The sequence below is a fragment of the Lissotriton helveticus genome, chromosome 2_2, assembly GCF_964261635.1.
Source record: "Lissotriton helveticus chromosome 2_2, aLisHel1.1, whole genome shotgun sequence".
Taxonomy (NCBI): Eukaryota; Metazoa; Chordata; class Amphibia; order Caudata; family Salamandridae; genus Lissotriton; species Lissotriton helveticus.
Genome location: NC_136060.1, coordinates 111,185,171 through 111,208,412, shown reverse-complemented (window position 1 = coordinate 111,208,412; position 23,242 = coordinate 111,185,171). Strand labels below are relative to the sequence as shown.

The window sequence follows — 23,242 nt, the reverse complement described above, 5'->3', positions numbered from 1 at the left end:
ACATTGGGCTACATTGGGCTACATTTGGGCTCCAACATATATATAGCCCAATGTAGCCCAATATATATTTTTCAAAGTTAATTTTCGTAAAAACCACTGGAGCCTATATCTTGAGACATAGCAAAGGCACATCGGGCTACCAGTCCCTACAATTTTGCCAAGTTTGGTGTAATTCCATTCAGCCGTTCGGGCTAAAAGTGAGGCCAACCGCCCTATGGAAAATTGCATGGGAAAAACACGTTTTGGGACCCCCCTTTTTTCTCGGCCCCCCCTTGACGAAACCCCCCCAAATTTTCAGGGGCTGCTCAGAAACAAAATGTTCCATTTTATGAAAAAATCTGAGCCAATTCTGTCCTCAAACGCCAAAGTTATTCGACATAGAATTTTCAAAAATCCCATAGGAAAAAAATCCTAACTATATATACCTACTGGCTATCGCCAGTAGGTAATATATATATATATATACATATATATATATATATATATATATATATATATATATATATATATATAGATATATATATATATATCTTCCACAGAATCCTCTCTTCTTTCCACGAAAGGAAGACAAGCCACGCCAGCCAGGTACGTGTAAATTCGTTTATTCAGGCAAAAAACAGACGCGTTTCGAGCTCATGGTCATATATATATATCTTTTTTTTGTTAAATAATGCCCCAGATTGCTTTCACAACCATTTTATTCTGCGTTGTGGTGTATGACAGGAGCAGGCATCTAGCACTTTACCCCACAATCCTGTGCGCAGTCGGAAAACCTGACACGTACAAGGGAAACAAAAGATGGCGCAGTCGCGTACTTGCCAAGAACAAAGATGTTGCGTGGGATTGGCCCACATGACTAACCTGCTGCGGGATAGCTGTCGTGCGAAACAAAGGGTGAGGAGAAACATCATACAAAACACACTTTCTGGGTAAAAAGTTAGCTTTCTGACAAAATAGGTGTAATATCGCTCAGTCACTTTAGCTGTACCGCTATTCAATTCTTCTATGGAAATTTGCTTGGGGAAAACGTGTGTTAGAATCAAATGTGCCATTGCCCCGTCCCCCATATCGTATACTGTGGTATGTTAGCACTCATGTAGCTATTTTATAATGATCACTATTGCAAATGTGTGTGACCAGCCCCTTCTAACATTGTGCAGGCTACAATTAGCATCTGAGATGCCATTTTCCTTCCATGTAGCCTCCATGTTATGCTGTAATCGAAGCCCAGCATCTTTGCCCCTCTCCATGCTTGACTAAGCAGAAGCTGCTGTTCAGTAATTCCCTCTTATCTTATTCAAGGTTGGAACTCAGATGCACGAAGAGAATAGTTTATTCAGCTCATTGAATACATGAGGGAGGCCATGAGTCAACTAAATGACAGACAATGTTATACACGAACTGATGTTGGCAAATTAAAAGAAATGTATCGAGCCTATTACAAAAAATTATCAGGCTGGCGCAACAAACAACTTATAAGTGAGAATGAATATCGGTACTTGAAAAATGACAATCCTACTGTACCCACGATATATTTCATTCCTAAAATACATAAGGACAACAAAAAACCTCCGGGACGTCCTATAATTAGTGCAAGGAATAGCATCCTAGAAAAAACATCAATATATGTGGACTTTTTCCTCCAGGATTATGTAAAATCATTACCATCCTACGTCAGGGATACAAGCGACTTTATAAACAAAGTAAAGAACTTTGAGTGGAACTCTGAATATACTATGATGGCAATTGATGTATCTTCATTGTACACTAGTATAATACATGATGATGGAATCCAAGCGGTTGAATACTTTTTAAAGGACAGAGAGCCCATGTACAAACAACACAATGAGATGCTTTTGGCAATGATACATTTTTGTTTATACAACAACATATTCATGTTTAATCACCTTCTATATTGTCAAACTCAGGGAGTAGCCATGGGGGCCAGCTTCTCCCCGAGCTATGCTTGCCTACATATGGGCAAATGGGAGAAGCTGGTCCTCGGCGCAATACATGAGGATATTATGTCAACCAAGGTGAAGTTGTGGCTGAGGTTTATAGACGACCTATTTGTAAGTTGGCATGGAACTAGAGAGGAAGCTGAAATGTTTTTGGTCAAACTTAACGACAATGATCTTAATTTAAGATTAACTGCTGATATCAGCAATTCTAGGGTCAGCTTCCTTGATACTGAAGTGTATATTATCAACAATACATTACAAACGACTTTATATCGTAAAAAAACTGCAGGAAACTCAGTATTACATGCTTCCAGTTCTCATCCTTGCCATTTAGTGAGTAGCATCCCCTACGGAGAAATGCTAAGGATAAAAAGGGTATGCAGCACTCAGGAAGAATTACATAAGGCCCAAGCATTGAGTAAACAACGTTTCCTAGCCAGAGGTTATTCCAGACGAACGATTGACAATGCCATGGCAAAAACGACATTAATGGATAGAGATACTTTGCTGGTCAGTAAGAAAGACAAGGAGCAACACAAATCTCAAACAGGTGAAGAGGGAAAAAATGTTCACCTCATATTAGGATACAGCAAACAACATAAAACAATCCACAAAATTGTTCAAGATGAATGGCCCATATTACTTAGTGACCCAGTATTAGGACCCCTGCTACCGCAGAGGGTGTCCATTACATACAGTAGGGCTCCCTCAATGAGGGATTGTTTAGTTGTATCTGACCCTGAGATCTTAAATGAACCAGTTTGGTATCAGAATCTCAAAGGCTTTAAAAAATATACATCATGCAAAGCCTGTACACACGGGACGAATACTAAAACATATTGTAGTCCATTCAAAACAAAACTCTATACAATAAGCAAAATGTTAAATTGCAAAACTGAATATTCTGTATATGTGCTAACCTGCCCATGTGGATTAATCTACGTAGGCTCAACCAAACTACAAGCACGTGTCAGAATACTCCAGCATCTCCGAGCAATAACGAATATAGACAACACATACCCAGTGGCCCGGCACTTTATGGCGTGCCACGGATCGAACAATAAAGGGTTGTCATATTATCTCATCGATGCAATCCCTCCAAATAGACGAGGTGGAGATAGGGAGAAAAAACTGAGAAAGCTGGAGACCAGATACATTTTATTGTTAGATTCGAAGCATCCGAATGGATTGAACCTAACGGAAGATCTATACACTTGTCTAGAGTAGTGACTACAGAGAAAATTGGTCCTTTTTGACTATCCAACATAACCAGTCCAACAAGCTAATTATACAGATCTTTTGAACCCCCTACGAAACACAAAAGGAATATATACTATTATCAATAAAGTATTGGTGTTGACAATATTTTATACATCTTTATAATTGAACTTTTACACTAACAATTTTAAATACTTGTAAATATTTTAGAATTTTTTTTAGAATTCTTTTAAGTATTACATTACTATTTATAAGATCAGATCTAGTATTATGTGTTGTAGGTAAGGGAGAGAATATAACTGGTATATATATATATGTGTACAAATATGCATTCATGTTGTTGAAAAAAAAAAATAATAATAATAATAATAATAATTTTTGTCACCGTTTGGATACAATCTATCAGTTAATTACATAAACTCGATGTTTTATGCTGCCATTTAGAGACTTAAAGAATGAAACAATTTAGAAACAAACAACAGTAATGAACAGTCAGAATATGAAATGGTTTGTATTTATAAATGAGGTTATAGTGGCAAATTTAGATCAAACTGGTTTCAGATAAGAACATTCACTGTAAAGATTTTAATAGCACTGGCACAATTAAGCACTTTTAATTTATTTTCACTAGAAATAAGACAGAACATCTACAGTATTGTATTACTTATATACAGCAGTTTTTGGGCTAATGTATTTTACATTGAATTTTTTAGCAAATAACAAATGTGTATTTTGCAACAAAAATGGTTGATTTTAAATACATAAATTTATTTTACGTACAATTGAATATCAACTGAAAGCCGAATATGCACAGAACGTAATCTATATGAGCTGATAGAGTGATTTGTCTATGTCTATAGTGAAAAGTATTCACGTGATACACTAATGCAAGCACTGTCACTTTAAAAAACGCCTTCTGGGTAAACACAAACTGTCGAGTGAACAAGCGGCGTTCGCGCTGCGAAACGCGTCTCAGACACTTGGGCGAATAAAATAACAACGAGCACTAAAATTGGGTCCGTGTCCTGCTTTGACGGCTTTGCGTGATTTGAAACGTGGCGGCAGTGCAGGATTTGTAGTATATATATATATATATATATATATATATATATATATTCCACAGAATCCTCTCTTCTTTCCACGAAAGGAAGACAAGCCACGCCAGCCAGGTATGTGTAAATTTGTTTATTCCGGCAAAAAACAGACGCGTTTCGAGCTCACGGGCTCTTGGTCATATATATATTTTTTTTTTTGGTTAAATAATGCCCCAGATTGCTTTCACAACCATTTTATTCTGCATGTGGTGTATGACAGGAGCAGGCATCTAGCACTTTACCACACAATCCTGTGCGCAGTCTGAAAACCTGACACGTACAAGGGAAACAAAAGATGGCGCAGTCGCGTACTTGCCAAGAACAAAGATGTTGCGTGGGATTGGCCCACATGACTAACCTGCTGCGGGATAGCTGTCGTGCGAAACAAAGGGTGAGGAGAAACATCATACAAAACACACTTTCTGGGTAAAAAGTTAGCTTTCTGACAAAATAGGTGTAATATCGCTCAGCCACTTTAGCTGTACCGCTATTCAATTCTTCTATGGAAATTTGCTTGGGGAAAACGGGTGTTAGAATCAAATGTGCCATTGCCCCGTCCCCCATATCGTATACTGTGGTATGTTAGCACTCATGTAGCTATTTTATAATGATCACTATTGCAAATGTGTGTGACCAGCCCCTTCTAACATTGTGCAGGCTACAATTAGCATCTGAGATGCCATTTTCCTTCCATGTAGCCTCCATGTTATGCTGTAATCGAAGCCCAGCATCTTTGCCCCTCTCCATGCTTGCCTAAGCAGAAACTGCTGTTCAGTAATTCCCTCTTATCTTATTCAAGGTTGGAACTCAGATGCACGAAGAGAATAGTTTATTCAGCTCTGCATGCCTATCCCTGGATATAGTTATGCTCCCAAACTAGGGAGAGCTGAGACCGAGGAAGATGACCTTGGGAGCCTGATAATGTGTACCCATTCTGTAGGTGGTAGCTCATCCCTTTGTACCTTCTTTGTTCAGTTTTTGCCCAAGCTATATTTATCCATCAGGGGCGGGACTTGGGAGGTATTGGAAGGCTTATTTCATTTTACCAAGGGTTCTGAAGTCAGTCCCTCGACAGCTATCCCATGAGGCTGGTCAGACTGGGCTCCACTGCAGTGTACTTATTAATAAAAGTGTTAGATTGTATTCTCCACTGTCGTCCCGACTCTTCATTTCTGGGAAGGCTGAGAGGTGGTCACGAGTGACACAGGTGGCCCATTTCGGGTCACTTCCTTCAGTTGGCGCCCGAACAGGCACTCCATCGGGCTGACCCATCTTGCCCGTATTTGGGTGTGGAGGACGGGGCTGCGTCGGGTTCAGATGGGCGGATCGGGTATCCCCACACGATAGAGCTTAGTTCTTGCAGCTGCTCCGCCTGTCTGTTCAGGCGGTGCCTCACCCAGTGGTCATCCTGGCTGGGGACCTGAAAAGGTGAATCCCTTGGATCTGACCATTTGGTCCTCATAGTCGGTGGTGGAGAATAACTTGGCTTGATCCGTGCGCACCAGGTGAGTTTGTCTGGCCTTTTGGGAAATATGACGCCATCTTGAACAATCTTGAATTTGGACTGAGGACCATTCCTTGATTGTTTGAACTGGGTAGGTTTGTTGACCCTTGTGATACAGAGCGTTTGCAAACACTCTGCCAGGCCACCTGCTGAATTTGGTTTACTCTTGAAAAGGCCTTGGGCTAGAGCTTATCTCCTTGTCTTGGTACAGTCGTCGGACTGTCTGGTACAGTCTCCAGACTGTATTGTCTTGGAACAATCTTCGGACTGTCTGGTACAGTCTCTGAAATGTCTTGTCTTGGTACAGTCTTCGGACAGTCTGGTACAGTCTCCGGACTGTCTTGTTTTGGTACAGTCTTTGGACTGTCTGGTCTTGGTGCAGTCTGTGGGCTGCCTGTTGGATTTCCTTTATTTGGTGTGTTATTTGTTTCATGTGAACAGTGAATGTGTCTTATATTAAGATGCCTTGTCTAAGTAAATTGTGCTGTGTGGGGTGCAGCTGTTGTTCTGCCGAAGCTTGGCTGGAGGAGAGGCAAGCTGTGCCTCAGGAAGGCACCCCACATTGTGATATGTATACCAAGCACAGCATTGGCCCTATTATGTTTAGTACATTAATGGTACATAATGGTACATTATGGCAGAAATATACGAGGGACAATGGCGAGCTTCAGTGGCCACCGACAGAAACTAAACTATTTGCAGGATAAATTGTTTTCCAGAAGAAGTAGACAGTCTAAGTTTTAATCCCTTCAGGTATGGCAGAAGGAAGCTAGGCACAGGTGCATGGAGCAGAGAAGGAGGCTCGGAGAGGTAAAATGCAAACAGTAACTCAGAAAGCAGTGATAGAGAGAACATAGATAAAGGTATTGACTGTGCTGAAAGTAAGTTTCGATTGCAATGTGATAAGTCCTATGTTGCCTGAGAGGAAGGTGATGCCTTTGTGGCTGAATGAACTATTAGAAGCCCGGCCCCCACCTCCCTAATCCCCACAGAGGATATATCTGTTGTTTCAGCATCTCAGTCTTCTGCCCCTCCTGTTTTTGCATCTGGCCCTTCTGTCCCTGACCCAGCTGCTTCAGTTACGGCCCTGCCTGTCCCCTACCTGGCTTCGAAGGCTGTGGGTGCAGTAGCTGCAGGATCTCCCACTGTGTCTCCTGTCCCAGCTAATGCTTCCACCCCTTCTCTCATCACTTTGATGCAGTCATTACTAGCATTATTGCCAGTCTCTTCATCCATTGTGTCTTTATCAGACATTTCATCCCTGGCATCGTTGGGTGCTTGGACACCAGTGTGTGAGTTGGGCTGCGGCACAGGAGCAAATGGGGCGGGTTCTGATTCGATCAGATGTTGGGGACGAGGAGAAGAAGATGGTAGCAGATCAGGCTGCACAGTGGGCGCAGAGTCTGATCTACAATGTAGAGGATGTGTGGAGTGTGTTGAAGGATTTTGAGATGTTCGTACAGCAGCATGCTCTCAAGCATATGTCAGCAACATTGATAGGGTTGTGGGTACAGTGGTTTGGTGGTGTGGCTGTGCAAATAATTCATGACATTCCCAACTACGTATATGCTACTGACATTGCCCCTAATGATGTTTTTAGTAATATTGCAAAGGATGATTGGTTATTGAGGTAGGTTGCATCAGAAAACACCGACGACTGTGTCACAATTCCCGATGAGGGAGGTGCATCCTATTTCTCATCCTGAGATTCCAGCACGGCGTAATGCGCAGGATGTTGTTGTTCAACAACGGGTAGAGGCCCGTTTTCAGGAACAATGGGTTTACACACCACGGAATAGGAGTGAGGTGTTAGCTCTCAAGAGTCAGCTGCCGGACCCTAGGAAAAACCTAACTGCATATTACAAAGAATTAACGCAGGCCGCCTCATCGACGTGGCAGATATCGAGATGTATTTTGGGTTGTTGGTGCTAGTGGATTTATGGAGGCAAGTGCATATGCAGGACCATGTTGTGGAGTTGGGTGCCACTTGGAATCAGATTAGGACATGGGATCAGGAACAAAAGCCTGGTGAAAAGCCTAAGGCTGAGATACTGGCTTTGCTGAGTCGTATCATTGCTTACATGCATTCACTCATCCTATCCAGACGAGTAGATTGGAATAAGTTAACAGCATGTCGTCAGAAGAAAGATGAAAGTGTTTCACTCGGTTTGAAGGGTTATTTCTGGATTTCAGTGGACAAGATTTGTCATTGGAAGGAAGCGTCCGGTTGTTTGTGAGTTGTTAAGAGATTGCGACTCGGTTGCAGGCTTCTCAGAGCACCTGGACTACCTCCTCCCCTGGGTGATATTTAGTATGGCCCAGTACTATGAGCATAGGGAGAATGAGGATAAGGAAAAGCTGGAGAAGAAGAAGGAGTTGAAGACTAAAATGCTAATGCAGCAGGCCACGAGAGGTCCGGCAGGGGACGTGGCACTGATCCGGCTCAACGGTAGCGGGGCACTGGCAGAAGCGGCCTTCCAGTGCGGCTGAACCAGTGAGCGTATTCTAGAAAGGAGAGGCACATGTACAGTGAGTGTCCAGACTTGTTGCAGAAGGTCACTGCCCCAAGAGGTCGGGGTTTAGGTGGACGGGGTTGTGGTGAGAGCGGTCGTGATGAGGTCCATGGTGGTTCATCCTGTGGGGGTCACTCTGATCAGAACTATTTTGATGACCCCCGGGGAAGGCAGTACTATCACGACGATAATGATCTGGAGGAGGCTTCAGGGATGTCCTATAACTAAGACAGCCAAGGACAGGGCGTGGGACCAGTCCAAATACCTGTAGATCACCGTGGTTCACGTGTCACAGCGGATTTGCATGGTTCGGCTAAGACATTTCTGGTGGATACAGGTGCAATGTTATTATAGGAACCTGACAGGGGGCAGTCAGGCAGCAGGTCTGCACCGATGGTCATAAGTTAGAAACTTTTTGTAAAAAAACAGGGTGTGCAGGTTACACAAATATTTTTTGTATATAACTTATTTACCCCCATTGGTGACCAGCACCCTTAAAAAAGAATCATAAGAATAGACAATCATTATGAATTTCGAAGAAATATCACACTTAACAGCTAATCAAGCTGAGGTGAAAGGTTACACAGATGATGAAGCAACTAGTATATATTCATTGATCAAAGAAACTAGGGCTTTTCAAGCAGCTCCAGGCTCAACTAGCAAAATACTCAAGCAACTTCAATATACTCTTAGAAAAGAGGTAAACCAGAGGCTACATGCCTTCACGTTGATTCAGTACCACCGGGTAAAACGGATCCCACGAGGACTGAGGATCGCATTGAAACCGATGCTTTTTAAATTTAATAAACCATTCATGGTCAAATGGTATTCGATCCTTAATAAGTGTTCGCTTGACCTAATACTTTTAATTATAGAAGAACTAGCGGATATTTTGAAAGAATTGGCAACCGAGATTCAAGATTTGAAGACTGATTTAGATTCACGAATGACAAAGGAAGAGTTGGATCAAGCAATGAAAGACATTAATGAGACCATAGAGGCACATGAGAAAGAGGTTCATGAGAGGAAGTTGAGAAAATTTCGTAGAGATACGATTGACTATAAGTTAGACGAGGTGTATACATGGGCGGAGGTATACGCCCAGAGACGCACATTTAGAAAAACACAAGCTTCTTCAGAGGAGAGTGTGGCCACTGAACAGGACACTCGACCTAACAGACCTCCAGCACCGACGACGAGTCCCACTTCAATGACAGAACATGGAGCATCCACCAGTGGAACTGACAGAGAGTCTTTTTTAGAGGCAGGCCAGAGAAGCGACCATCCACCTCAAGAGGACAGAACAAGCAGAACAAAAGGGTCAGAAAGGGACAAGGCTCAACAAGAACAAAAGAAGCCCAAACCAAGGGGGAAAAATCGCTAGGAGATTTGGTGGTAAACATTTCAAGTACAAACCTCACAGATAGTCAATTGATAATTCTTAATAAAGGAATGTCTTTTGTACCTACGTACAAGACCAACCAATTGGAAACTGAAATAGCATTGTACAAATTTACGAGGAAACTTCGACTTAGATGGTTCTTTCATAATGTACCTCAACTGCCAGAGAAGGAGATAACGACCAAAGTGTTTAAACCGAAAAGCACTTTCATTCCTCCCACATCACATAAAACTTTGGACCTATTTGAATTACTTGTGAAAAAAGATCTGGTAGACATACATAAGAAGGAATCGAGGATCACCAATTTGACCAAAAAAGAATGGACAACACTAAAAGCACTGAGTGAGAATCAGGACTTAACATTTCAAGCAGCAGACAAGGGAGGTGCCTTGGTCGTGATGGACACTGTTTACTATAATCGAAAGGTTTCAGCACATGTGGACGACACCGACACCTATATCGCTCTGGATACAGACCCCACTGTGATGTTTCAAACTGTACTTATTGATATTTTGAAGAAAGCAAAAGATTTAGGATGGATCAATGAGAAGACCTACAGATATCTAGTCACCGAATATCCTAAAAGACCTCATATCTATATGTTGCCTAAACTGCACAAGGATGCGAGTGACCCACCTTTTCGTCCTATTGTGGCAGGATGTGGCTCGATTCACGAGCCAATAGGAAAATTTTTAGACTACTATTTGCAGCCACTGGTGCAACAGTGGGTTTCCTATATCCAAGACACTACAGACTGTCTAAATAAACTGGCTTGTCTGCAAATATCAAGTGAAAGTGAAACATGGCTGGCCACTATTGACGTAACTGCCCTCTACACGTTAATCCCCCATGGGGAAGGCATAGAAGCGGTGGAATGGATGCTGTTAAGGAGTGAGTACGAAGAATCATTTAATGTTTTCCTATTGGAGATTTTACAATTCTGTCTCTATCATGGATATTTTTAATGGCAATCTCAGTTCTATCTACAGAAGACAGGTACATCCATGGGGTTTACGGGGGCGCCTACTTACGCAAACATTTTCATGGCCAAGTTCGAACACTCTCATATACTGGAGAATCCGGATTGGACTGAACATCTGAAACTATATGTACGTTACATAGACGACATTTTGATTGTGTGGCAAGGATCTAGAATGCAGTTGGAAAAGACAATAGAGATTTTGAATGGATGTCACCCCAGGATTAAATTCACCCACACTATTGATCAGAATACTATCAATTTCTTGGATATTACCATAACAAAGCCGGGAAATCAACTCAACACGAAATTATTCAAGAAACCGACCGACAGAAACAATGCCTTACACTATTCCAGTTTTCATTCACAGAATTTGAAGAACCATTTGCCATTCTCACAGTTTATTAGAATCAAGAGGATCAGTAGTGATGAAACACAGGCAATAGAAGACATAGAGGATTTGTCGCAACAATACAGTCGCAGAGGTTATCCAGACAAAGTTCTAACTGAGGCAAAAATGAAAGTTTCATTGAAAACACGAGAAACCTTACTCGAAAAAGTACAGAAATCAACATCAAAAAGAGAGGTCTGTGTTTTGAAACAATCGACAATTACACCAAAGATCAAAAAATGCATACTGAGAAGATGGGAACTTATCGAGCAAGAAGAAGATTTCAAAACAGTTTTCTTTGAAACCCCAATTTTTGCACTGTCGAGATCAAAGAATTTCAAGGAGTTGTTGAAAAATAAAAAATCAAGGCCAGTGCAGGGCAAGACTAAAGGGATGCAGAAATGTTTTAACTGCGGTCATTGTGGTAATGTACTGGTGGGAGACATATTCACACATCCACACACAGGAAAACAGATCAAACTGAGACATACTTCAGACTGCAATACTAGTTCAGTGATATATGCAATCAAGTGTCCGTGTGGCCTAGTGTATGCGGGTCGCACCACGAGGAAAATTAAAATCAGGATTACCGAACATAAGTCAAACATTAGGCTTGGCAATGAGAAATCAAGTCTTGCGCAACACTGGAAAGAGAGGCAGCACACCATCCCTCAACTTAGATATACTGTACTAGAGCAGGTATTGGTCGAGCCCCATGTGGATCCCAATGTAAGAATTGCTCAAAGAGAAACTTTTTGGATGAGGCACCTTAATACCGTTAAACCTGGGGGGCTGAATGACAAAATTGAATTTGCATGTTATTTGTGAGTGTATAACAATCATATATTTAAAAAACGCAGATGTGTACCTGTGGTGATAAATGAGTTGTCAATACAGGATTGGATTTTTTGTAAAGCGCCACCAATGTCTGTGGATAAGACATTCGACTATTCCAACTCTTATCATTATTACTTTTTCCTTCTCCTTTTCTGTTCTTTTGTTGCACAGAGGTGTCTGGGTGTATGGTTGTAGGCTGTTGTATTGTATTATATATAAATTGTGGCATTGGCATTACATAACTATCTTAACTAGGGACCACAGTTATGTTTTGGATCAGTTTTTAAATAAAGTTGTGTAAGCGATAGTCCTCTTTCTATGCACACTGTGTGGTATGCAAGCACGTGACTAACTCGTAGATGCAGTAAAAAATATACACAATATACGCATCAAAAACATAGCGACTTTTTCACATCGAGGTGTAGCTTAAAAACCACGTTTAATCATGTTCGATGCGTAGAAAATTGCGCGATAGGGCGGCATGAGTCGGGTGGGAGGGGCACTAGTCCTATGTTGATGACGGACATTTAAATCACGTCCCGTCATGCAAAGCCGATGCTCGGCTGACTTTTCAGAGACCGGAGTAGACGACGATTACGGAGCTTGTTGTAAGGTAAGGGCTAGTGTGAGGATGCGTTATAGTGATGACGCCGGTTGATAACATATGGAGTAAAAACTATGTTCTACCCTGCAGACGGTGCAGTTGTTGCAGACACAGATCTCGTGTGGTGCGCGACTACATTTGGAAGTAAGCAGTGGGTTTATGTTAGGTGATAAAGGCTTTGGGCTATCGACATTACTGGACACATTTACGCTTATTTCTTCTTCTTTTTTCGTCTTTTTTCCATTGCAGAAAGAGTTTGTTTAGTAACGTACTTCAGGTACAACTTCTTGGTGAAAAGTTTGCTACTATTATTTTCACATATTGTGTTTGGTGCTGGTCACATGGATGTCACGTGTCAATAGGGAGCAAACGTTGGGTGCGCTAACCAGGAAATCTAATGGCATGTATAGGGAACACCACAGTAGTATCACCATAGTGCTTGAGTAGCCAGTAGGCTTGGACAATGTTAGACATTACTAATTGCACGAAATCTCGTAGTAGAGTGTTTATACAGCATGCGATGCATGAACACAATTCTAGGTTTGGAGATAATGTTGGGAATGAGATGAAATATGTTTCGTTTCAGTTGGTTGTGTTGTCTTACATGATACATTTTTCCCATACAGTAATTCCCCTGACGAAGATGCTCCGGCATCGAAATGCATTGGGAGTCGTCGCAAGTTTTGACACATTTGTTGTATCACATGTGTATGATGTGGATAATGAGTTTTGAAGAATCACATTATATTGCATTATATTCTCAATGAAAACGAATTGTGAATATGTTTGTAAAATGCTAACAAAAAGTGAAAAACAATGAAAAACCAGAACAAGCATGGAATTTTGAAATACTAAAGTAAAAAAAAACAGACGTTTTTGAACATGAAATTTGTTTGTGTCTGTGTATTAAGATTTTGAAGATACATATGGTTTAATGAAGGTTTAATTACAGATACATATGATTATTTTCTAAAAAAAAGTGGGTACAGAACTTTGGCACTGGAGCCAATTCGAACAGTGCATTCCTGCAAGGGACATAGTTGTGTCTGATTTTGCAGTTATTATAGGAACCTGACAGGGGTCAGTCAGGCAGCAGGTCTGCACCGATGGTCATAAGTTAGAAACTTTTTGTAAAAAAACAGGGTGTGCAGGTTACACAAATATTTCTTGTTTCAAATTGTCAGATGGCACCACCACCACAGCATATCCTATAACTGAGACATCACATGTTCCCTACCAATTAGCCCAAGCTGGTTGCTCTTTTGCGAGCATGTGAGTTAAGTGAGGGATTGGCTGTCAATATATATACTGACAGCCAATATGCATTCGGAGTGGCCCATAATTTTGGGCGTTTCTGGGCAGAGAGGGGATTCCTGCCCTCCCACGGCATGAAGATACAGCACGGCCCTCTGATACACCAGCTCTTCCCAGCTCTGGCACTCCCCAAAAGATTGGCAATAGTGAAGTGTAGTGCCCATAACACGATTACTGATGATGTGGAGAGGGTAAATGTGTTTGTGGACAAGATAGCTAAGGAAACAGCTAGGTCTAAGATGAAGAGAATGGTTGTGGTAGGACCAGCTAGATGGGTGCCTGACAATGGGATGCTTGAGGACACACTGGAAAATGTAAAAGAAATACAGACTGAGGCAACAGTTGGGGAGCTGGCAACGTGGCAGGAGAGTACAGGATGCTTAGACAAGGAGGGGTGCTGGACTGACAAATCGGAAAAGCAAAGATGGATGTTACCAGATACATATGTATTCCCTGAGTTAGGTACCATGGCACATGGTCCAGCTCACATTAGTGCAAAAGGGATATGCAAATTACTGGATCCAGTAAGGCGGAATGACAATAATATGCCTAAAGTAGCTGCCCATCTAATGAGGCACTGCATGGTTTGCCTGACTCATAATCCTGAGAAGGGTACCCCTACACCTCCTGGTAATTTTGTGCCCCCTTCCTTCCCTTTCGAGGTTCTCGAGATGGATTACAACTTGAAATGTGTGCTGGTGGTTGTTTGTGCATTCAGTAAATGGATTTTGGCTAACCCAATAAAGAGAACACAGCCGTAGCGACGGCAAAAGCCCTTTTGAAGGAGTTTTTCCCACGCTTTGGCTTGCCCCATTTGATATAGAGTGACAACGGGAGTCACTTCAAGGCAAAGGTTATTCCGCTGGTGTGGAACGGTCTGCACATTAAGCAGATGTTTCATGCAGCAAACCACCCCCAGTCATCCGATTTGGTTGAGAAGTGAAATGGTACTCTCAAGTTGAAGCTGGCAAAGATCAGGGAGAGATCAGGACTGCAATGGCCAGACGTGCTACCTATTGACCTATTATACACGAGAGTGATAGCTCATTCTAGAATAGAATTATACCTGTATGAGGTTGTTTTTTGCCACCACGCAAATGTCTGGGGCGTCCCACGCCCCTTTTCTGAAATTGAATATCCATTACTTGTAGAATACTTATGCGAGTTAACAAAAAATGTGCATCCTATTCATCAACAGATACATGAGGCACTCCCGCCAACACCTGAGGGGTCAGAACACAGCATCCAGCACGGTGACTTTGTTTTGGGCCGGAAATACCAGAGGTGAGGGTGATTGGAGCCGAGGTGGAAGGCGCCCCTGCTGGTCCTGCTCGCCACACGGATGGCCATGAAGGTGGATGGCCGGAAGCTCTGGATTCACTCATCGCACTGCCTGCGAGTTCCCCTGCCTCTCCCTTACGACAAATGGGTCCATGAAGGAATAGGGGATTACAAGACAGGGAAGGTGTCTTGCTATGTAGCTTTTTCTGATGCACAATTGACCTGGGCACAGATGAAAGAGGAAAACGATGCTGCTTAGAATGAGGTGGTCCCCCCAGAAATAAGGGCTGCCCAGGTTTCTCTTCCATCCTGTCTGCAGGAGCTTGAGTCTCAGTCCCCTGCCTCCTCTGAATTTAAGATCATTTTTTGTGACGAGACAGTGCCTGGAGTGGCTAGGTACAACTTGCGTCCTCAACGAAGGGACAGTGCACCAAAGGAAAAGTCAGGTTAGTAGGGATGGACTTCATGGATGAAGAATAGGGTCCATGTACCTTGTCTGTGGTACCAACGATTGATCAGGGAAAGGGAGATTGTTGAATTATCTGAGACACTGGACAGGATAAGTGGGGGGTGCCTTCCGAGGGGGGAAGCTGCCCTATCCTGAGCAAAAAGACAGAAAGGTTTGTGACTGGGCAGCCCCACCGCAAGGTGCTCTGTGGCACCATCATTTAGCAACAATTAGAGTCTACGGACACCGAACTAGGTGTTTTATTTAATTTTTCTTCCTTTTTTCCCCTTTCATATACCTGGCTCCATTGTACCGACTTTCCTCTGGTAGTTCGATATATAAAAATATACCCCTTTGGCCGTATTGTTATGGAAGAAGAAAAGCCATTAGCAACACCCCGTTTTGAGCACCGTAACCCAACTTGTTGGGCTTGGCCCACTAGGAATAAGATAGTGTTCCTAATAATAGTTTTTGTTGCTTTGGTAGCAGTGTTAGGGATCATATGGTTCCTTGAAGAAAGACATCCTATGCATTCCCTGATTGGTACTACTCCTGTTCCCCTAAACATGAATTTGTCACTTTGGCCCCTCATAAGGAAAGACACAGACAGACTTTTGTGGATAATGTCTTCATGCAGATGCTCCATCAGGCTCACCATATCACCAATGTCGCCAATTGTTGGGTCTCTGGTTTACTCCCTTCTCTGATGCATAAAAATGACCTGTTACTGTCACTGCCCCTGTCTTATTTGGCCAGCTGCAAAGCATGGTTCCAACTGTTCACCACGGTGTATATTCATTATCATGCTGATGCAATGCCTATGACATACCTTGATTATGAGGATGTATTGGGATATATAGTGACTCACCAAGGATTTACCCCGGGAAGGGATGGGAGTGCTGATATTCTACATCCTGATGCCTGTATGAATCTTTATGAACAAAAAGAATTTAACAAGGCTCCAGAATGAGTTTATGTATCCGAGGTTTTAGAAAGGTTTCAGTAGGAGAGAGTACTTGCAACTATACTTATGATTTCAACACTACTAGTAGTCCACCACTGCTTCCGCCCCACAACGTGTATTTTGTTTGTGGGTCCCAGGCTTACGTATGGCTTCCTAAGGAGTGGTCTGGTGTTTGCTACTTGTTCTTCCTTTTGCCCCCCGTGTATATCGCACCATCCAATTATCACAGAGACCACCCGGTACAACGCAAGAGTGAGTATTTGTCTTGAGTTATAAGGGTTATTGACACAAAAGATATAGATCAGATTGACACTACCCTGCAATACTGACCAACATTACAGCTGAGCTTCAGAATACGAGACTTGTTGCCCTTCAGAACAGGATGGTGTTAGACGTCATCCTTGCTGATCGGGGTAGGGCATGTCGCGTCATTGGTAGTAGCTGCTATGTGTACATACCGGACCACGCTCCGAATGTCTATGCAGCAATACAAAAGTTACACAGATTAGCATCTGATATCCACCAGGAGAATGGTCCTTGTCCAGATGCTTTTGGGGTCTTATAGCATCCTGGGGCTGGAAGATACTCTTATTCTTAGTAGCCAATGGAGGTGTTGTATTTACTTGTTGTCTGTGCATTAATTGCCTTCCCGCCAGTTGTACTTATTGCATTCAAAAGTTGACACCCTAGCCCAGAGTTCAAGAGCAAACAGCTAAGCCCTCCGCCATGATGGTACAGGCTGTTCATGATATGATGTGTATCGACGAGGGCATTTTAGAATATTGGTATGTGTACCTATCTAACATTGCTAAAGATCACCCAAATGGTCAACTGTTGCTTATGTAGCACCATTTTCCCCATCCATTAGAATTGTGAAGACCCTTACCTGATAGCAGCAATAATAATTTAGCTATGAACTCTAAAAGGAGGGTCTGTTAGAATCGAATGTGCCATTGCCCCATCCCCCATATTGTATACTGTGTTATGTTAGCAATCATGTTGCTATTTTATATTGATCGCTATTGCAAATGTGTGTGACCAGCCCCTTCTAACATTGTGCTGGCTAAAGTTAGCATCTGAGACGCCATTTTCCTTCCATGTAGCCACCATGTTACGCTGTAATCGAAGCCTGGCCTCTGTGCCCCCACTCTCTGCTTGCCTCAGCAGAAGCTGCTGCTCAGTAATTCCCTCTTATCCTATTCAAGGTTGGAACCCAGATGCATGAAGAGAATAGTTTTTTCAGCTTTGCATGCCTGTCCCTGGACATAGTTATGCTCCCACACTAGAGAGAGCTGAGATCAAGCAAGATGACCTTGAGAGTCTGATAATGTGTACCCCTTCTGCAGGTGGTAGCTTATCCCTCTGTGCCTTCTTTGTTCAGTTTTTCCCCAAGCTGTATTTTTCCATCAGGGGCAGGACTTGGGAGGTGTCGGGAGGCTTATTTTGTGTTACCAAGTGTCTGAAGTCAGTCCCTCGACACTTATCCATTGAGGCTGGTCAGTGTACTTATTAATAAAAGTGTTAGCTTGTATTCTCAACTGTCGTCCCGACTCTTCATTTCTCGGAAGGCCGAGAGGTGGTCGCAAGTGACCCGGGTGGCCCATTTCGGGTCACTTCTTTTACCGGTTTGGGTTCTCCTCTTTTCTCGACCCCACCTGAAGATTCACCCTGAAACTTTGCAGGGAGGAGGTGACTTTCATGAAGATTCATCAAACAGCATCAAAGTTATTACTATATATATATATATATATATATATATATATATATATATATATATATATATATATATATATATATATATATATATTGACACTCGAACACACAACAAACACCACGCCTAGACGATACCCTGTGCTGGCCAATAATTTATTCAAGTCAGCCCTTCGGACGCGTTTCGCCTGACCCGCAGGCTTGATCACTGAAGTCTTATGTCTCATGGCAGCCATTATAAATGCTGTGCACCAAACAACCAATCACGTGACAATAGAACTACAAGGAGAGTAACATGGATAACAGACTCGTAGTTCATAACATGAACTCGCATTGTGACATATTAATAAATCAGGAACATGCCATTAAAGCAAGCCGCATAAGTTTAAGCATTGCTGTACACACATTTTAGTGACCTTTGTATGCATATTTCCCTGTTTGCATTATGCATGAACTTTTTCTCGCTATGTTTTTTGTCAACTTATTTTTACTTTTTTATATATAACTTTATTGATACTACCTCAGGCTCCTGTTTACTAATAGCATTTTATTGATGCTAATATTGTTTAGTATGTATATGCGCTATTGCGCCTGCATAAAATGAAGCCATACTGCGAGTTAGCTTCATTCATGCTGCCCATGTGGGTTCTGTAAATGTCTGTCATTAGCGTTTTATGTTTGACTACTGTTTGTCATGTATCGCCCCAGTGGGCTTATTTACTATCCAGCATTGTATCTCTCCTTGTTAAAGTGAACCCCACTCTCTCCCGTGTTTCACAGTGCAAAATTTACAAATTAAAATACGCAATCATACATAAAACCTTAAAATCGAACTTATGGGGACTGCCCTCTCCATTTAATAATTACCTTAATTTTAATTAAATACTAAATTACTCCAATAACTATTACAGGTGAGTGATCAGATCCTCTTCTACATTCAAACCAGTCGGTGCCTTAGTATTAAGCTCCACAATGTACCAAGATTCAAGGCGTCTTAAGAGAGTGGGGTTCACTTTAACAAGAAGAGATACAATGCTGGATAGTAAATAATCCCACTGGGGAGATACATGACAAACAGTAGTCAAACAGAAAACGCTAATGACAGACATTTACAGAACCCACATGGGCAGCATGAATGAAGCTAACTCGCAGTATGGCTTCATTTTATTCAGGCGCAATAGCGCATATACCTACTAAACAACATTAGCATCAATAAAATGCTAATAGTAAACAGGAGCCTAAGGTGGTATCAATAAAGTTATATTTAAAAAAGTAAAAATAAGTTGAAAAAAACATAGCGAGAAAAAGTTCATGCATAATGCAAACAGGGAAATATGCATACAAAGGTGACTAAAATGTGTGTACAGCAATGCTTAAACTTATGCGGCTTGCTTTAATTGCATGTTCCTGATTTATTAATATGTCACAATGCGAGTTCATGTTATGAACTACGAGTCTGTTATCCATGTTACTCTCCTTGTAGTTCTATTGTCACGTGATTGGTTGTTTGGTGCACAGCGTTTATAATGGCCGCCATGAGACATAAGTCTTCGGTGATCAAGCCTGCGGGTCCGGCGAAACGCGTCCGAAGGGCTGACTTGAATAAATTATTGGCCAGCACAGGGTATCGTCTAAGCGTGGTGTTTGCTGCATGTTCGAGTGTCAATATTGAGGACCTGACTACGGAGGTCCTTTTTTCGTGACGATCCACCCGCTGATCAAGCAGGCGACGGCATACCCCGTGGTGAGGAGTGGGGAATATATATATATCACATGAAGAACTACAACAGGTGCGAGACATATCATGGGGCGGAGCCGCTCTGCCTGAATAAGAGGGGGCGGTGCACTTGAACTATGAGAGAGATTTGGAAGTGGGTGCATAACAACTTGGGCGCTGAGGCAGGCATAACTTGCCGAAATGCATTCGCCATTTAAATTACAATAAAGCTGCTTCCAAAGGAACCCTCCATTGTGGCCTCTGCTCTTCTGTTCGTGGAGGAGGTTTGGTGATACGTTAGTTGCGGTGGCCAGAAAACGCAATGACAGAGGCCCAGACCTTACAAGTGGTCCGGAGAACACTGGTTAATTGCCTCGGCAGTTTGTTTCGTACTCCAAGGGATTGGATTGCTCTGGTACCCACCAAGATGTCCGAGAATGATGGGGCAGTTGTCGGGTATTTACCCGACGCTGGGCAGGATGTATTGCACCCTTGCCCCTGTTGTTATTGAACTTGGACTGACAGGCAGAGGCGGTGTGGGGACCCGAGGGAGAACTTTGTTGTTTAATTTCAAGACTGCACGGTATTATTTTCTCCTTTTCTCGCCAGTTCACACAACGCCCCTACTCACTAAAAGTTAAAATTTCATAGCGCTACCTACCTGGATTCTGACATTGGTTTCTGGGTGTTGGAGTTCGACATCACACGAAGAACTACAACAGGTGCGAGACATATCATGGGGCAGAGCCGCTCTGCCTGAATAAGAGGGGGCGGTGCACTTGAACTATGAGAGAGATTTGGAAGTGAGTGCATAACAACTTGGGCGCTGAGGAAGGCATAACTTGCCGAAATGCATTCGCCATTTAAATTACAATAAAGCTGCTTCCAAAGGAACCCCCCGTTGTGGCCTCTGCTCTTCTGTTCGTGGAGGAGGTTTGGTGATACGTTAGTTGCGGTGGCCAGAAAACGCAATGACAGAGGCCCCCGCTTAACAAGTGGTCCGGAGAACACTGGTTAATTGCCTCGGCAGTTTGTTTCGTACTCCAAGGGATTGGATTGCTCTGGTACCCGCCAAGACGTCCGAGAATCATGGGGTAGTTGTCGGGTATTTACCCGACGCTGGGCAGGATGTATTGCACCCTTGCCCCTGTTGTTATTGAACTTGGACTGAAAGGCAGAGGCGGTGTGGGGACCCGAGGGAGAACTTTGTTGTTTAATTTCAAGACTGCATGGTATTATTTTCTCCTTTTCTCGCCAGTTCACACAACGCCCCAACTCACTAAAAGTTAAAATTTCATAGTGCTACCTACCTGGATTCTGACATTGGTTTCAGGGTGTTGGAGTTCGACATCACACGAAGAACTACAACAGGTGCGAGACATATCATGGGGCGGAGCCGCTCTGCCTGAATAAGAGGGGGCGGTGCACTTGAACTATGAGAGAGATTTGGAAGTGGGTGCATAACAACTTGGGCGCTGCGGAAGGCATAACTTGCCGAAATGCATTCGCCATTTAAATTACAATAAAGCTGCTTCCAAAGGAACCCCCCGTTGTGGCCTCTGCTCTTCTGTTCGTGGAGGAGGTTTGGTGATATATATCGAAAAAAGGTCCTGAACCGCTGATTCTCAAGCGGCACCAAGCAGGTACCGACCTCTTCCCCAGGAATAGAACGTTCAATAACGGGCCATTAAACACGATGAGGTGCAAGCAGTCATAAGTTATTTATTTGTGCAAATTTCGGGCAGCTGCCCTCCATGACGCGTTTCGCTCCGTCAAGCGGAGCTTGATCACATGACGCGCCACTGTAGGTTGTGCCATTTTATGTGAAATAAAAGCCAATCAGCTTTAGAAAAAAAACTGAGAGGTCGAAAATCAAGTGCAAATAAAACACAAACCATGTACAGACAATGAGTGGTTAAAGAAAACTACAATAACACAAAGGCAAAAGTAGCGCTGTTCACATGAAGTTCAAATAGAAGTTCAAGCAATACGAAAACTCAGTAAATCTTATTTTTTTATATATATATTCCTCCATAGAACGACCTTTGTTGCTGGAGTCGTTGGCTCATTGACAGGTGGTGCCTTACGCTGGACAGGTCTGCCGGCGATTTACTATAATCCACACAAGGTTCTCTGAAGAAGGACGCTCGGAAAGTAATCCAAGCAGGTTTAATCAGTTCGGTTACGCGTTTCGACAGGCAAACTGTCTTGTTCACACCCGTGGCTTGCCTGTCGAAATGCGTAACCGAACTGATTACACCTGCTTGGTTTCCTTTCCGAATGTGCGTCCTTCTTGAGAGAACCTTGTGTGGAATATATAAATATATATATATATATAGTACAGTAGTTCTCAACAGTTTACATTTAGAACATTTATTTATTATGCACTCTAAAAGCAAAATGTATCATATATGCATGTTACAAGTGTTTCAAAGGTTGAAAAAAATACCCCTAAGAAATCTCCTTCCTCAATCTCATTCAGCATTTCGTCGGTTAGTTGTCGATGTTTAGAATTCACATCTTCATATGTGACTTTGAGGTTTCCAGAAAGAATGAGATAACATTCAACAGGCAGATGTCCTTGCTTTAATATTATTGTTTTGGCTTCATACCTGGAAAAGACATAAAAGAAATAAGATGCTAATAACGAAATAGACAGAAAGGGAGAACTAGAGATGGAATGTCAGAGCGAGAGGGTTAGAGAATAAGAGAGCTAGGTAAGAGGGAGGGAAAGATTGTGTGAGGGAAGTTCAGAAAAATGGAGTATGACTAATAGGTGATAAACATACACATTACAATCACTAAATTACATACAATGGTCAAATATGGATCAAGACCTTCTGGTGCACCTCGCTGACATGTTTGAATAGCTTTTTATAATCTTAAAGAATTGATTTGTTTGTATTAAATATAATTGTTCAAATGCTTAGAAATCATCTCCAATCATCCATCTAGTGGTGATCATTGGTGTGACGATAGGTCTACTCAACATCTACATGTACTACAAAATAGAAAGATGCAGACAATATAAAATGAGGCAGCTAGCACTGTAGTGTAGTTCCTATATTCCCAATAGGCTTTGCGCATTGGAATAATATATCCTATAGATTAGACGTAGGACTGAGGTCGACTAGGTCTCTATCAAATATATTAAACTTAATAGTGAATGCCAGCTAGCTCAGAGGTCACTAGAAACTTTCTCGAATTCACAAGAAGGGATTCGATTCTGACAACGGCATAAACATGACAACTTTGTTTCCCAAGAATAAGAAAAGTATCTCTAGAGTCGTGGAAACAATAGATAA

At 42.3% G+C, this 23,242-nt stretch overlaps 1 protein-coding gene across 1 annotated transcript in view; it reads right to left on the bottom strand.

Annotated features, from left to right (window-relative positions):
* Window positions 1-23,242, bottom strand: part of LOC144821751 (uncharacterized) — a 1,041,341-nt gene that overhangs the window by 849,884 nt on the left and 168,215 nt on the right. The window contains exon 6 of the mRNA XM_078678951.1: window positions 22,387-22,549. Coding sequence (XP_078535077.1) covers window positions 22,387-22,549 — 163 coding nt within the window. The remainder of the gene's footprint in view (window positions 1-22,386; window positions 22,550-23,242) is intronic.